The 12,987-nt window shown below is 46.6% G+C and overlaps 1 protein-coding gene across 13 annotated transcripts in view; it reads right to left on the bottom strand.

Moving 5' to 3' along the window:
- The window catches only part of shot (dystonin-like protein short stop), a 315,979-nt gene that overhangs the window by 35,143 nt on the left and 267,849 nt on the right, over positions 1–12,987 (bottom strand). For all 13 annotated transcript variants that reach the window (XM_065424847.2, XM_065424849.2, XM_065424855.2 and 10 more), the window contains 8 exons: positions 12,294–12,620; positions 7,402–7,938; positions 6,556–6,784; positions 4,029–4,246; positions 3,036–3,371; positions 1,525–1,851; positions 643–843; positions 131–259 (listed from right to left, as the gene is read on the bottom strand). In XM_065424847.2, coding sequence (XP_065280919.1) covers positions 131–259; positions 643–843; positions 1,525–1,851; positions 3,036–3,371; positions 4,029–4,246; positions 6,556–6,784; positions 7,402–7,938; positions 12,294–12,620 — 2,304 coding nt within the window. The remainder of the gene's footprint in view (positions 1–130; positions 260–642; positions 844–1,524; positions 1,852–3,035; positions 3,372–4,028; positions 4,247–6,555; positions 6,785–7,401; positions 7,939–12,293; positions 12,621–12,987) is intronic.

Genomic DNA, 12,987 nt, shown 5'->3' on the forward strand with positions numbered 1-12,987 from the left:
CCCACAACATTATTGTACTGCGGCAAAGCTGCCTAAAAAACTGGCCGCCATTACAAACAAAACAACATGTGAAACCTGAACAATGTTGAGCTGAACCGCATTTGGAAGTCACCACAAAGGCAGCACCTACCATGAAACGGTTTAGTTGTTCCCTTGCTGTTTCTGGTAGTCCACCGACAGGCTTGGATGATGCTAACTGACCGTCAATGTCACTTAGCCACATCAGTAGGTCTTGTATCTCCTGGTTGAAGGCTTGAGCCTGCACACAACATGTGCACTTCAGTTGGCATCCAAAGTGGACAGGAACAGCAGCCACAGTGTGCAGAGACTGCATTTATGTTCTTGATTACCAAGAAATGGCAACATGCCAGGTTGTTTGGCACTTAACTAAGACTAGATGTGAATCATCTAAAAAGTCCCAACCAAATGCTTGAGTAGTGCATTTTAAGGCCGCAGTCAATTTTATGGCTGATACAATGCTTCAAAGTGCTGAAATGCAAGAAAAGCTATGTTAGAACTATGTGTGCTGCTCTGGCTGACTATGAGAAGTTGCTTCTGAGGCAACAACATAGCAGCAGCAACAGCACTGACACCAGCAACGCACCTCAAGTGCTGAACAGGAAAATGATGCAAGTGGCTTACCTCTCGCAGGGCAGCTTCCAACTGCTGCTGGCGTTGAGATGCCTTGTCCTGCAGTGCCTTCCAACGCCGGTTGAGGTCTGCCAGCTTGGTCTGCGTCACACTGGCGTCCTCGCTGTGCCGGTCTGCTTCAATCAATTGATGACCAGCCCGGTTCAGCGTGTCCACACTGCTTTGGTGCGCTTGGATGTCATTCATTAGCACCTGAGACAGAACAGGCAATGTCAGGTGTCGCATTGTAACCAGCTCAATAGTGAAAACACTGCTGTATTTCGGAGCTTTCATGTTCTGCTCATAGTGTTAACAGAATAAACACACGCACATGCACAAACACAAATGAAAAGTTACTCAGCCATATTTGTAGAAATAAAATGCGACTGATAGCTGTGGTACCGAAATGAAAAGAGCGAAGAAGCTTCATTCAGACACATGCTCACAGACCAATCAGATCCTAATAAATGAAGATGAGTGTTCTCCTGTAGGATTATACATTTCAATAAGGCACACTGCAGCAGATTTGTCATTCATCGGCAGAAGCCGAAGTGCCCTTCGAGTGTTAAATTATACCAGTATGCTCCCGAAATTGAGTCATTATGTGGTACATCATGCAATGGTTTTCACTGTGTGCTAAACGTTCATAATATGAAATACTTGCACAGGATTTGTTCTCTACCTTTTTTCCACACAGCACTATGCAGTGAGGCACCTTTGCCAAGTTGAAATGAGCTCTGGAATAAATGGGCAAAAACTAGCCCATTCCACCCATCACTCAAACTAGGAACCTAGCTAAATACCTGGAACCTCATAAAAAACAAGATGGCTCACTGCATTATAAATGAAACAGAGCAGTTGAGGACATGGTGGAAAACACCTGCATAGGCCCACCTTGTGCTTGGCCAGCTCGACCTCAATGACTTGGGCATCGCCAGCTACGGGACGGCACTCGTCGAGTGCACGCTCAGTGCGAGCCATCCACACCAGCAGCTCTCCTAGCGCATGCTGGAACTGGCCCAGCCGTAGCAGCGCATTCTCAAGCTCGCGCTGCCTGTCCACCAGGCCACGAAGCAGTGCCGTCCAGCGCCGGTTGATCTCATCAAGGGGCTGCCGCAATGCACGTGCCTGCTCGGAGGACGTCTGCTCTGAAAGCTCTTTGGCCTGCCGATTCAACGACTCCACCTCCACCATGTGTGGGTCCACTTCTCGCTTGAAGTCCTGCAAAGGAGGCACTCAGACAAATCAGCAACAATGTAAGGACTACTCCCAACAAGACAAGATGTGCACTGGTGCTAATTGAATTTGTTTTGCTTTTTTGCTTCAGCCTATACAATCTTTTCCAGCGTTTCTCCAAGATAAACTCTAATGAGGTTTTACTGTACACAAGAGGAATGAATGGTTTGATCAGCGGTAAAAATAAGGACTGATAAATAGAGTAGAACCTTGTTCATACACATATATGTACAAAAAAGAATGCAACAAAAGACGTACTAATTGCACAGCGTATGATCCAAAGTCAAGGCTCTAAAAAATCGAATGAGAATTGTTACAGCAAGAAGCACCGACGTGTGTTGAGCTGCTGCGGCTTGAGTGGCCTGAGACAGCCATGTTGTTTTTCCATTGCGCAGTCTTTTAAGATTTTGAGATGGGGACGGGAAACCGAAACAAAATCGAGCTGGTGGGCCACGCCAGAATGTAATGCAGCCAGAGCTAAACATGACACTCACTTCAGACCATGCGTATAGATTATCACCTACTGAAAGCGTGCAGTATGCTTTCAACCACACCCGCTGCGAAACAGATAGGTGAAGGTGCTTATTGTAACAGGGTTAGTGGCAACAGTTGTGAATGCGACATGTGACGACCTACGAGGAGATTTGTTGTTACCGGAGGAAGCATTTTCACAGGGAAGCTGCTGTGGCAGGCACCGAAACATTGGTGCCCAACGATCGTGTTTTTCTCGAACGTATTAACCAGTAAAAAGAAGTGCAACTGTATTGAGTCATTTTTTTTATTATGAATCGCAAATGTTGTTGCCAGGAAATCCTATGAAAGAGGATCGTATCAACAAGGTTCTACTGTATAAAGCTGAAGGTACTAAAATTTGATCATCGTAAGGCCATGAGAACAACTGGTCACCACAGAACACATAGACAGCCCTGATTCACAGAGAGGCTAACAGCATGGGAGCGAGATTTTATGTAGTAAAGGCCAGCTCCACCATCTGTATTCTGTGAACCAGTTCCCATTGAAAAATGGACAGTCAAACTTGCCACACACTTCGCACCAGCCGGGAGTGCTTCCAGGAAAGTCGCAGGTCTGAGTGCACAAACTGTTCAGTGGATTAGGTTAGACTAATGCTGAAGTGCCAACAACGAAAAGACAACAGCTGCTACACTTGCCCTGAGCTGTCCAATCTGTGCTTTGACAGCATCAATGTCAGCTGCCACAGGTCCAAGGGTGGCATACTTCTGCTCAGCTGTGTCCAAGAACTCGAGCAGGCTCTGAAGGGTGTCATGGAAGCCCATGGCCTTGTCCAGGGCATCAATGAGGTTTTGCTCTCGCTTGGCATACAGGGTGGTCACATTCTCCCAGGCTGAGTCCAGGTCCTCAATGTGGCGCTTGACTTCCGGTCGGTCAGGCTCTCCGCACAACTGCATAAGGTCTTGACCTGCCTGGCGGCACTGGTCCACTTCGGGCCGTGTCTGGTCCATCTCCTGCTTGATCTCGTGCAGCACCTACCATTGCACCGACAAAGCCAAACACATAAGCTTCTGCTAAGCTGCCTGCCAGTCTGCTAAGCAGCACAAAAACTCTTAGTAGCATTTTTGATATGCTGGAGCAATATTTCCCAAGCTGTGTATACTTCAGAAAGCAAATGACTAATTAATTGATTGATATATTATAACTAATTAACTAATTCCTATACTAATTACTTTACTCAAGTAACTTTTCATTGTTTTTTATATGAATGCACTGGGTATGGTCAGATATACATGTAAGCAAGTTCCTCAGCTCTCCTGGACCAGCCATCCAGTGTAATTTATGATAAAGAAAATTGGAAAATAAAATTGATTGTTATAAAAACTCCATTAACTACAAGTACTGTAGCATGCATAGGAATGCTTGGAAGTGGGAGCTTCAGACTGACACACAGTCCAACACATCTTGGGTATGCGAGTGTGGCATAGGCCAAGCAACATTCAAGACAACTTGTACATAGACGTCCCAATATTTCGATGGAGTCGCAGCATCCTTTAAAAAACACATGAAGATGGTGTAGCCCTGTCCAGGCAGTTGTGTTTGATAAACTCCACTGTTGCAATACACAGCCATTTATCCTCTATCCTGGCATGAAATGCAGGCACAATGCAGTGCCTCGCACTGGGCCCCACCTCCTGTTGCTGGTGGATGGCCTGCGGCTCGACAGCTGGTGGTTCCTGGCTGTCCAAGTTCTCCTGCAGGTCACGAAGCGCCCGCATGACTGCGTTCAGCTCCTCCCAGAAGCGCTCCGCCACAGCCAGCGCGCTCTCCAGCGACTGGCCTCGCGTGCGTGCTGCCTGCTGGACTGCCTCCCACAGGCCATTGAGTCGCTCCAGCTTTTGCCGGATGTCTACGCAAAAATCCACGAGCCAAACTCTTAACTGAAGTTCTGAGAGGCATGGGTACCAAAAAATCAGATGTCAAGTCAGTCATAAAAGGTTGTTTCTTTGTCTGGAGGCTCATGAGCCTAGCACAATGCCACGACACAAAGGCCAGTGCTACACACAGATGCATTTGTGTCTACTAGACACATTGAGGAGCAGCAAGAAGCATGGTGTTTTCTTAGTAACAACAGCCTTTCCCAAATACACTACACTTTACTCAAAATCACACACACACACACACACACACACACAAAAGGAAAAGAGTGCAAGAAATTAATTTAATGTGCTCACGGCACACAGACCCAACACTAAAAACACAAAGGCTGTGCGAAATCTGCCTAACATGCAAATCAGTTCCTTTCAGGTCCCATAGAGTAAAGTTTGTTTATTATTAGTTCATACATTTAGTTACAAGAAATTATATACAGACAAGGGTCCCATAGTTGGAGACTGCACCGGGACCCTTGATTAATTGTTGTATATAAAAAATAAAGCGGAATGCAGAGCAGGGAAACAAAGAAATGGAATAAGCAAAAAAAAAATAGACTGCTAATTGATAATTTGCTAAGGAATCATCGTTTGCATTTTCCTTATACAGTAGACTTCCTTTAATTTGGCTTCAGTTAACCCGATTTTTCCGTTATTTCGATCCTGACCGAAGGTCCTGGCTGATGCACATGCATTTCTATGGGCCCAAACGTTCATTATTTCTATCCTAAAATTTGCCTTCGCCACATAACTTGAACTTGACCAGTCGGCATGCATGCGCCTGACCCCTATGATGAACCCTACAGTGACTTTATTATTGGCAGCGTCAGCCTCGGTAGAGTTTAGCGAGACAGTGAATGTATTGAACACATGTCATCTCACATAGAAAACGCCTATTTTTGGCCTGCCCTAGGAAGCTCTTCAAACAATAACAGTAGCTCACCAATGAATGATTATGGTATCTACCCGACGTCAGCACATGCACTCCCCTTCCCCTGCATTTTTTAAATTGAGCCAGCAATCGCGCTCGTGGTATTCGTATGCTTTGCCGTGTAACATGGCTTTATTGCAGCAAAGCTAAGGAACCAGCCACCACTGCGCAATGCACATTAGACCCTTGCTTATTTTTAATGCTAAAACATCGGGTGCGTGTTATATATTTAGTTTGTTTAGGAGCTTTGATGTTATCTCTACGTTAGTTTTCTACTTAAGACACAGAAAGTGGGTGCATGTTTGATTAGGGAGCTTTCGGAATCAGGCAAATACTGCCATTGAATCAGCGGTGGTATGTTTTGACATTTTTACGGCATCTTGTTTAATTCGGCCCGTCGCATGTGATCAATTTCGTCGGTCCCATCAGGGCCGAGTTAATCGAAATCAACTTTACAAGCTTGAAAACTGATTTAATGCTTGTAAAATAAGGCGTGTTAATTTCCCCGATATAGATAATGAAAAATCCGCATAAGGTACTTACTTCCCACGTAAGCACTACATAGCATTTCAACTGCAAAATGCATAACTCAAGTGATTTGTTCTCTTGCATCCAGTTGATTTAAGCTGTCCAAACTACATAAGAGTCTGTTAAAACTAGATAAGTACATTTTGTGCTGCCATGAAGGCCCACCTCAAGGTGAAATCAGCATATAACCCGCACCCCACCTTTACTGTTACATGTTCGAAATTCTCAGTGTGGGTTACAAGCACAATAATATGGTACTGCTTTATCTGCTATTGTCATCTAGAACCTGAATTGCCACTAATGTAGCGCTGTGGCCATCATATTGAAAAAGTAACAATCTATCAGTCTCACATACGAGGCGGGGTGTTACTTCAAGGCTAAAGATTCTGGACAAAAACCTTGCCTTATATTTGAATAAATACAGTATGCGATAGATATATTTATGCAGTAGATATTATACTATGAAATGAAAATGACTTCAAAGCTACGGATTCTGGACAAAAACTTTGACTTAAATTTGAATAAATAGATTATACGATAGATATATTTATGCAGTAGATATTATACTATGAAATGAACCAATTGTGAAGTGAAACTTTTACCTATTCTACTCAAATGTTGCAGTTTGGCTAGAAACATGATTTAGCCACGAAGAACAATAAAATAAACTGAAATATGCTTAGTCAGTGAATTCATGCCAAACTGTAAAAAAAATTCATGCACTAGCCCATATTACCAGAGTGAGTGCATAATTAAAGTTCTAGCACTCACACTGCGAAACCCTACAGTAAAGTGCAGTGAGATTGGAGTGTCATGCCGCGTGCTTACCTCGTACACTAGGCTCCTGGTCTCCGCCAGCCTTGGCAATGACTTCGCGGGCAGCCTTCTGCACAGCCTCCAAGGCGGGCGACTTCTTTCCCAGGTCGCTCACCACAGCCTGATTGTCGCTAATCTGCTCTTGGATGCGCTCGGGGTGTGCAGAGATGGGTTCCGCATTGTTCAGCTGGTCTGCCGTTGAAGCCAGTGCACTCAGCATGCCGTCCAACTTGTCAGCAAACTGCAAGCACCAGTGCAAAGCAGGCTCTTCTCAGACCTGGTGCTACCAGGATTTTCCAAACAGAGAACCTCGCGAAGCTGTTATGACAGCTTTAAAGTTCAGTTGCATTTCTAGTTACTGCAAGGCCACGTTGTCTCTGTGCTTTGAGTATTAGATTATTTTGGCCTTTCTCTGCGATTTCCTAGCCTTCTAGTTAGCTCGGATGTTAGCGTGACAACCACAGAAAGACATTGGTCCTTGGTTTTATCCTAGGACTGGAACAAATTTTGCTTCAACTGTAAAAGGTTCCTTATTAGAAACCTGTGTAGGTTTTCTATTGTAGTTCCATGCAACTGTCGGATGGATGACAATTATTCCCTTTCATAAAGGTACAGCTAGAAATGGCGCTCCTGGAACAACTTGAACAGCAGTGTTTATACTGCCTGCAATGGCTAAGAACAAAACTGTCAGTAAAAAAGGAGAAAAAAAAAAGCATGCCCAAGGAACAGCCCAAAACAGCCCTCATAGTTTGCAAATTCAAGCCTCCTTGAGTGCTACTTGCAACACGACGGCAGCAGGAAGGGACCTTCAGCTGCTGTAACAGCAATTAGGGGCCAACGCAGGTACGGGGCACCAACCTGGGAGGTGGACTGCATGGCCTCCTCAAGGAGATTCTGCTGGTCACGCAGCAGCTTTCGAAGTGCGTTGTAGCGCTCATTGTCTGAGCTGAGCAACCGCTGCACCTTTTGAGCATCAGGCGGTCGGCACAGTTTTGCGAGTGCTGCGCCTGCCTTGTTGAGCCGGTCAAGCAGTGGCTTGTGCTCGGCCAGCGCTTGCAGCAGGGCACGGTTACGCTCCTGCTGCCTCTGGATGTGCGCAGGATGGGGAGCTGCAGGGGCGGCAAGTCTTTCAGCCTCGGACTCGGCCTCGTCCAGCCAGGCAACCAGCTCGCTGTGGGCCTCAAGCAGGTGCTCGGCCAGTGGCAGTGCCTGTTCCAGTGCTGCCAGCCGCTCGGCACATGCCTCGGCGACGCGGGTCGACAGCGCTCGCAGCTCTTCTGCTCGGTCCCGCACAGCTGCCTGGTCTTCAGCCGGCCATTCCCTCGCCACCTTCTTGGCTGCTGACAAGACATCCCGCACACGGCCCTTCTGGCTGCTCACCTCTTCGCTCAGGGCCTGCACGAACCAATGCAACACTTACATCAGCGGAATGTCCACAAACACCTCCATGAAAGAGTTAAGCGATGGTTTGTGAAAGTTGGTGTCACAAGTTCCAAGCAAGGGCAGTGCAGGTGCACCATTGGTAAGCAAATGCGCACCCCAGTTCCTCTCTGCCTTGGTGCGCATACTGAATGCTCTTGTAAATCTAACACCTTTTCTCCCCCCCCCCCATCTATCTTTAAATCAACATATTTATATCAGTAGAACCTTGTTCCTATAACTAGGAAAAAAAATGTGAGAAAAAACTTACTAACCAAAAAAACATATGGTCTGATGTTACTAAAAAATTTGATAAATTCAACTGTAGTTGACATCTACGTAATGTGAAATGTTGTACCAATAGTTGCGCACAGGGCACGACGAGACATGCATCATGCTGGTGAGCCTTTGGCGGCCGGAGACACATTTTGTTGTTTTTCTATCTCGTAGTGTTTTAAGACGACGAGAATCCAAAATGAAATCGACCTGGTGGGCGACACCGGATGCCACTGAAGCAAAACATGACATTCACATTGCACCACCTGCAGCATAGAACAGTGCCGCATTAGGACTATTGCCTACTAAAAGTGTGCAGTAAGCTACTAACAACCCTGTGCCCCACGCACTGTAAAACGGACAGGTGAAGATACTTATTGCAATAGGGTTGGCGGCGATGGCTGTGAATGCGGCATGCGAGAACTCAGGAGAAGATTTGCTGGAATAAGAAACCGAGTGCTTGCCGACGTTTTCACCTGAGACGAGCTGACAAATATTGCAGTGAAGCTGCCATAGCAGGCGGCTTTACAGTAAAACTTATTATTTCACATCTCATTAATTCAAAATTTCGAACAATTTGAGGTAGCCGCCGTGGTCCGTCCAAGAATGTACCGTTTTTACACGATTGTAAGTTGACCCCCTTTTTTTTAAATTTGAAAATCTGAAGTTGACTTACAATCAAAACCAAAACATGGCACCACCAAAAAAGCGAGACCGACGGGAGCTACAATGTAGTTACAATTTTATGTTTGCTCTATGACCCTACCAGTAGCTTTTCACTATCCTGCGTGTTTGTTTGCTTTTCGGAAGGGTTTTTCAACACTTTTGAGAGTTTTACAGTGCACACAACACTCATGGGGGAGTGTCGATAGTTGATTGAAGCACCACTGTTCCATTCGTGGCGGCACCCTCAGAGCAGCGGCGCTTGCGGGGAGTATCGGTAGTTCATGGAAGAGCAGACACCGCTCGCGGGTTTCTCTTTTCCTGTTACGCTTACGTTTCTCTATAGTTTGACGAAAGGCATTGGTTTGACGTGTTCCACTCGACTGCCAGCTAAGTGCTAGTTCTATGCTCCTCAGTCGTCATGAGTGCTCCAGGCCCACTAATTATTCGGCCCTCCTTCATAGCTGTGTTCAAGAGGGCTGCCAGCCTTTACGCCGAAGAAACAAATCACTGCGCAGCGGGCTGCAAGTTAGATGTTTCTGAACGGGTGGTGCGAGCATGGCGACAACAGCAAAGCGAAATTTTCACCTGGGATGGCAAGTGAGGAATTTCCCACGTACAAAAGTCTGGACGCTTTCCGGAGCTGCAGGCTAAGCTTGCGGCATACGTCGCTGAAATGCGTGATCGGTCCCTGCCACTGAAGTGCGACATGGTGATGAAACAAGCCCGGATTTTCGCCTTTTAAAGAGACACTAAAGGCAAATACTAAGTCAAGCTAAAGTGATAGATGAGTGCTCGAGAATCTCTAAGGCGTCAATATTATTGCCAACAGAGCCTTAATAATAGAGAAATTAAGGCAAATACAGGACATGATTAGAGACTCCCCCGGGACAGTCAAGCACTTGCCCGATGACGAAAGCACTCCTCAATTAGATTCTGTCACTAGTGCTGAACTACTCATTGCAAGAAACATCCTTTTATTGCACTGTATTATGCGATGAAATAAAATGCTAGTTGTCCAGTTCTATTTCATTTTTAGAAAAAAGAACTCATTGAAATTGCCGTTGACAGTGACGCGCGCGGTCGAGAGGTTTCGTTTGCGCTCGACTCTGTGCCGCCTATGCTTTCGCGTTTCAGCACTTTCCTGATCGCATAGTGCTGCGCTGGTTTTGCTGGCTCGCAAAACTCACACAAACTGCAAGTAGCAGAGAATTCAACTTCCATGTGATGTCGCGGGATGCCCAAACGGTCCACGCCACCTGACTCAAATGCAGCTGCAGTGGTGAATTCGCCGCTCTGTCTTGACTCGGTACCACTATCTGTCGACCGCCGTTTTACTCATCGACGGCAGAGAGCAAAGGGTCGTGATGGCGTATGCAACGTCACCACTGCATGGGAGATTTGAACTTCAAAAAAGGCATTCGGACCCTTCAGATGCAATTTTCTCGTAAACTAAGTCTTTTCTTGGCATGAAACAAGCGTTGCGAGGTTTCTGAGATGGTCTTTAAACAGTCCATGTCGACTTAATATCAGCCTTTACTGTCTCTTTAAGAACCTGCTCCGCCGTGAGTACAACGAGTGGCTGGCGGCAGAAGACTGCGAAATTACACCAACCGGACCTGCCAAAAGAGCCTCCCTGACGGCTGCGTGTAATTGGGTGCATTTGGAGTGGGCTGCTGTTCCACAAGATGTCGTGGTGTGGTCATTTGCCAAATGTGAAATTTCACTGGACGACGACACACTGTGGGAGCGTAGCAACGACGACAATGGCAGCACTAGTGAAAACGAGTAGTCCACTGACCATGTCAGCTACTAATAAATTTTCGTTATCGAATGCGCCCTTGAGTATGCTCTCCCTCTCGCTCTTTTTTTTTCCGTCTCACGATATGGGGGGGGTTGACTTACAAACGTGTAAATACGGTATTGAAAGCAATATGTAACACATCCCTTTAACTCGCACTGAAATCCGGGCTCCCACCAATAACTAGAACTCTGCGCCATCGTGGATGGGGAGAGTGCTAGTGCGTGGGAGTTGGCGCTGCCGTGCGGGCTGCGCAGCTTTGCTATTTCCATCTGCGGCCCTTTGTTTAGGCCTGACTGGAGAGACAAGCGTTTGCGCCGGGCCAGGCACGGACAACGCCTCTGTTGCAGGTCGGTTCTCTCTCAATAGCTTCAAAATTCTGTGCTGCATTTTTCTTTTCTTTCGGGGCTATTTTCATTCATTGCTATTACTCAATGTATCATTGGGATACGTGTTTGGACGTCACCTATACGTATAGTGGAACTCAGCAGCATGCAGCCGGTGCAGCTATGCAAGTACAACTGAAACCTACGTCGCAGCAGGTTGTGGTGCGTTTCGCAAGAACATTTTAGAGCGCAGCTCTAGTTTCTATGGCGAGCAGTGGCAGTGCAAAGGCGCGTTTATAGTCCAGAGGTTTTCGGGGCGCGCAACTTGTTGTCACTCGTGCGACGCCACTTGCGCTGTGCCAGCCGAAATGCCATCCCCTCTAGACTTCCATGCGCATGCCGTTGGCTTCTCTCTTCGAAGAAAGCGCAGAACGATCCCCAACTTGTGCGCGGCTGTCAGCACACATTGACAAGGCAGCGTGGGCACCTTTTTTCTCGACGTCGTGCATTGTTGGTCGGCGCAGTCGGCACAACAAATGCGTGTATGGAGAAAGAGCCATCTCGACATCAGGCACATCGCACGGTGTTGGCCATGTTTGGTTACGTTGGCTGTGCCAGTGCTTCGAACTATAGACGTTCTCGGCAATGTGATGTAGCATGTGTGCACGCGTGCACTCACGCTATGTCGAACTACACACGCGCCTTAACTGAGCGATTTTTTTCTCCGACTTTCATTAGTTCGAATTTTGTATAATTCGAATTTTCATAGCATTCCCACAGAATTCTAATTAACGAGCTTTTACTGTACATCGTTCTCGATCGCACGAGCCTCATGTATTTTCTTGTTTACATGGGATTTAGTGGCCGGAGAACTTATCATACGATCACAGTTTGACAACGTACTGAGCGTGGCTGCCGAAAAATTGTTTCCCAGAAACATATCAACTTGAAAAAAAAATAAGCTTAACTCCATTGGGTCATTTTTTTCTGTTCTCAATTGCGAACGGTGGCATCGGGAAATTATACGTAACAGGCTCATGTCAACGAGGTTCTACTATACTGCACTCAGTTCTGCACTGGTCACAGCCAGTTGGGAGACAGGGACAACTTGTAAGAAAAGTGAGTCACTATAGTGTGGGCATCCACAATTAAGAAACATATCCTGTATTTCCATTTCTGCTGCCCCTACACCAGTATGCCATGCAGTGCTTCTGCCAGCGATCACAGCAAATTGCCAAGCACAACAAGTTATGACCAAGTCTTACCTTCTGCTCCCGAAGCATGGCCGCCAGGGTGTCTGGCTCGGCCACAATGGGCTGAGCGTCAGCCAGTTGGCGCTCCACCTCGTGGAACCAGTCAAGCAGGTCTTCTAGGTCACCAGTCACTTCAAGGCTGCGCTGGCGCGAGAGCTCAAGACGCTCGGCACGCCGCTGAATCTGTTCACAGATGGCGTCAAAACGGCGGTTGGCACGAGACACCATGGCTTCCACCACACCTGCACCCTCTCCAGGTGACCGCTGGCACAGCTGTGGGCCCAGATGGTTCACAACTTCCAACACACCACGCATCTCCTGCAGCTCCTGCTCAAGACGCTGGAACACCAAGAAATGAAGGTATACATTAAACCTGTGCAGCAGTGCTCAATTGCTGTTACTAAAAAATTGCTATATTCTTGACAAGTACAGCCAATAATGGTGGCAATAGAGTGCACGAAAAGCAAGAGAGACCACATGGATTGTCATAGCTCTCCTCACAACTGTGATACAGTGCAGTCCACTTATAATGATATCAAGAAGAATGAAAGTCCGATCGTTATAACTGATCATTGCTACATCTGGACTGTCGTAAAAAAAAAGAACGCTGCCAAACATACCTTTGTAGCTCCAAAACCAAATTTGCCACTTGCGTTAGAACATAGGCGTTGTATAAAGTATACTGTGAAAAATAAAATATTTATTT

Source organism: Dermacentor albipictus, chromosome 6, assembly GCF_038994185.2.
Source record: "Dermacentor albipictus isolate Rhodes 1998 colony chromosome 6, USDA_Dalb.pri_finalv2, whole genome shotgun sequence".
Taxonomy (NCBI): domain Eukaryota; kingdom Metazoa; phylum Arthropoda; class Arachnida; order Ixodida; family Ixodidae; genus Dermacentor; species Dermacentor albipictus.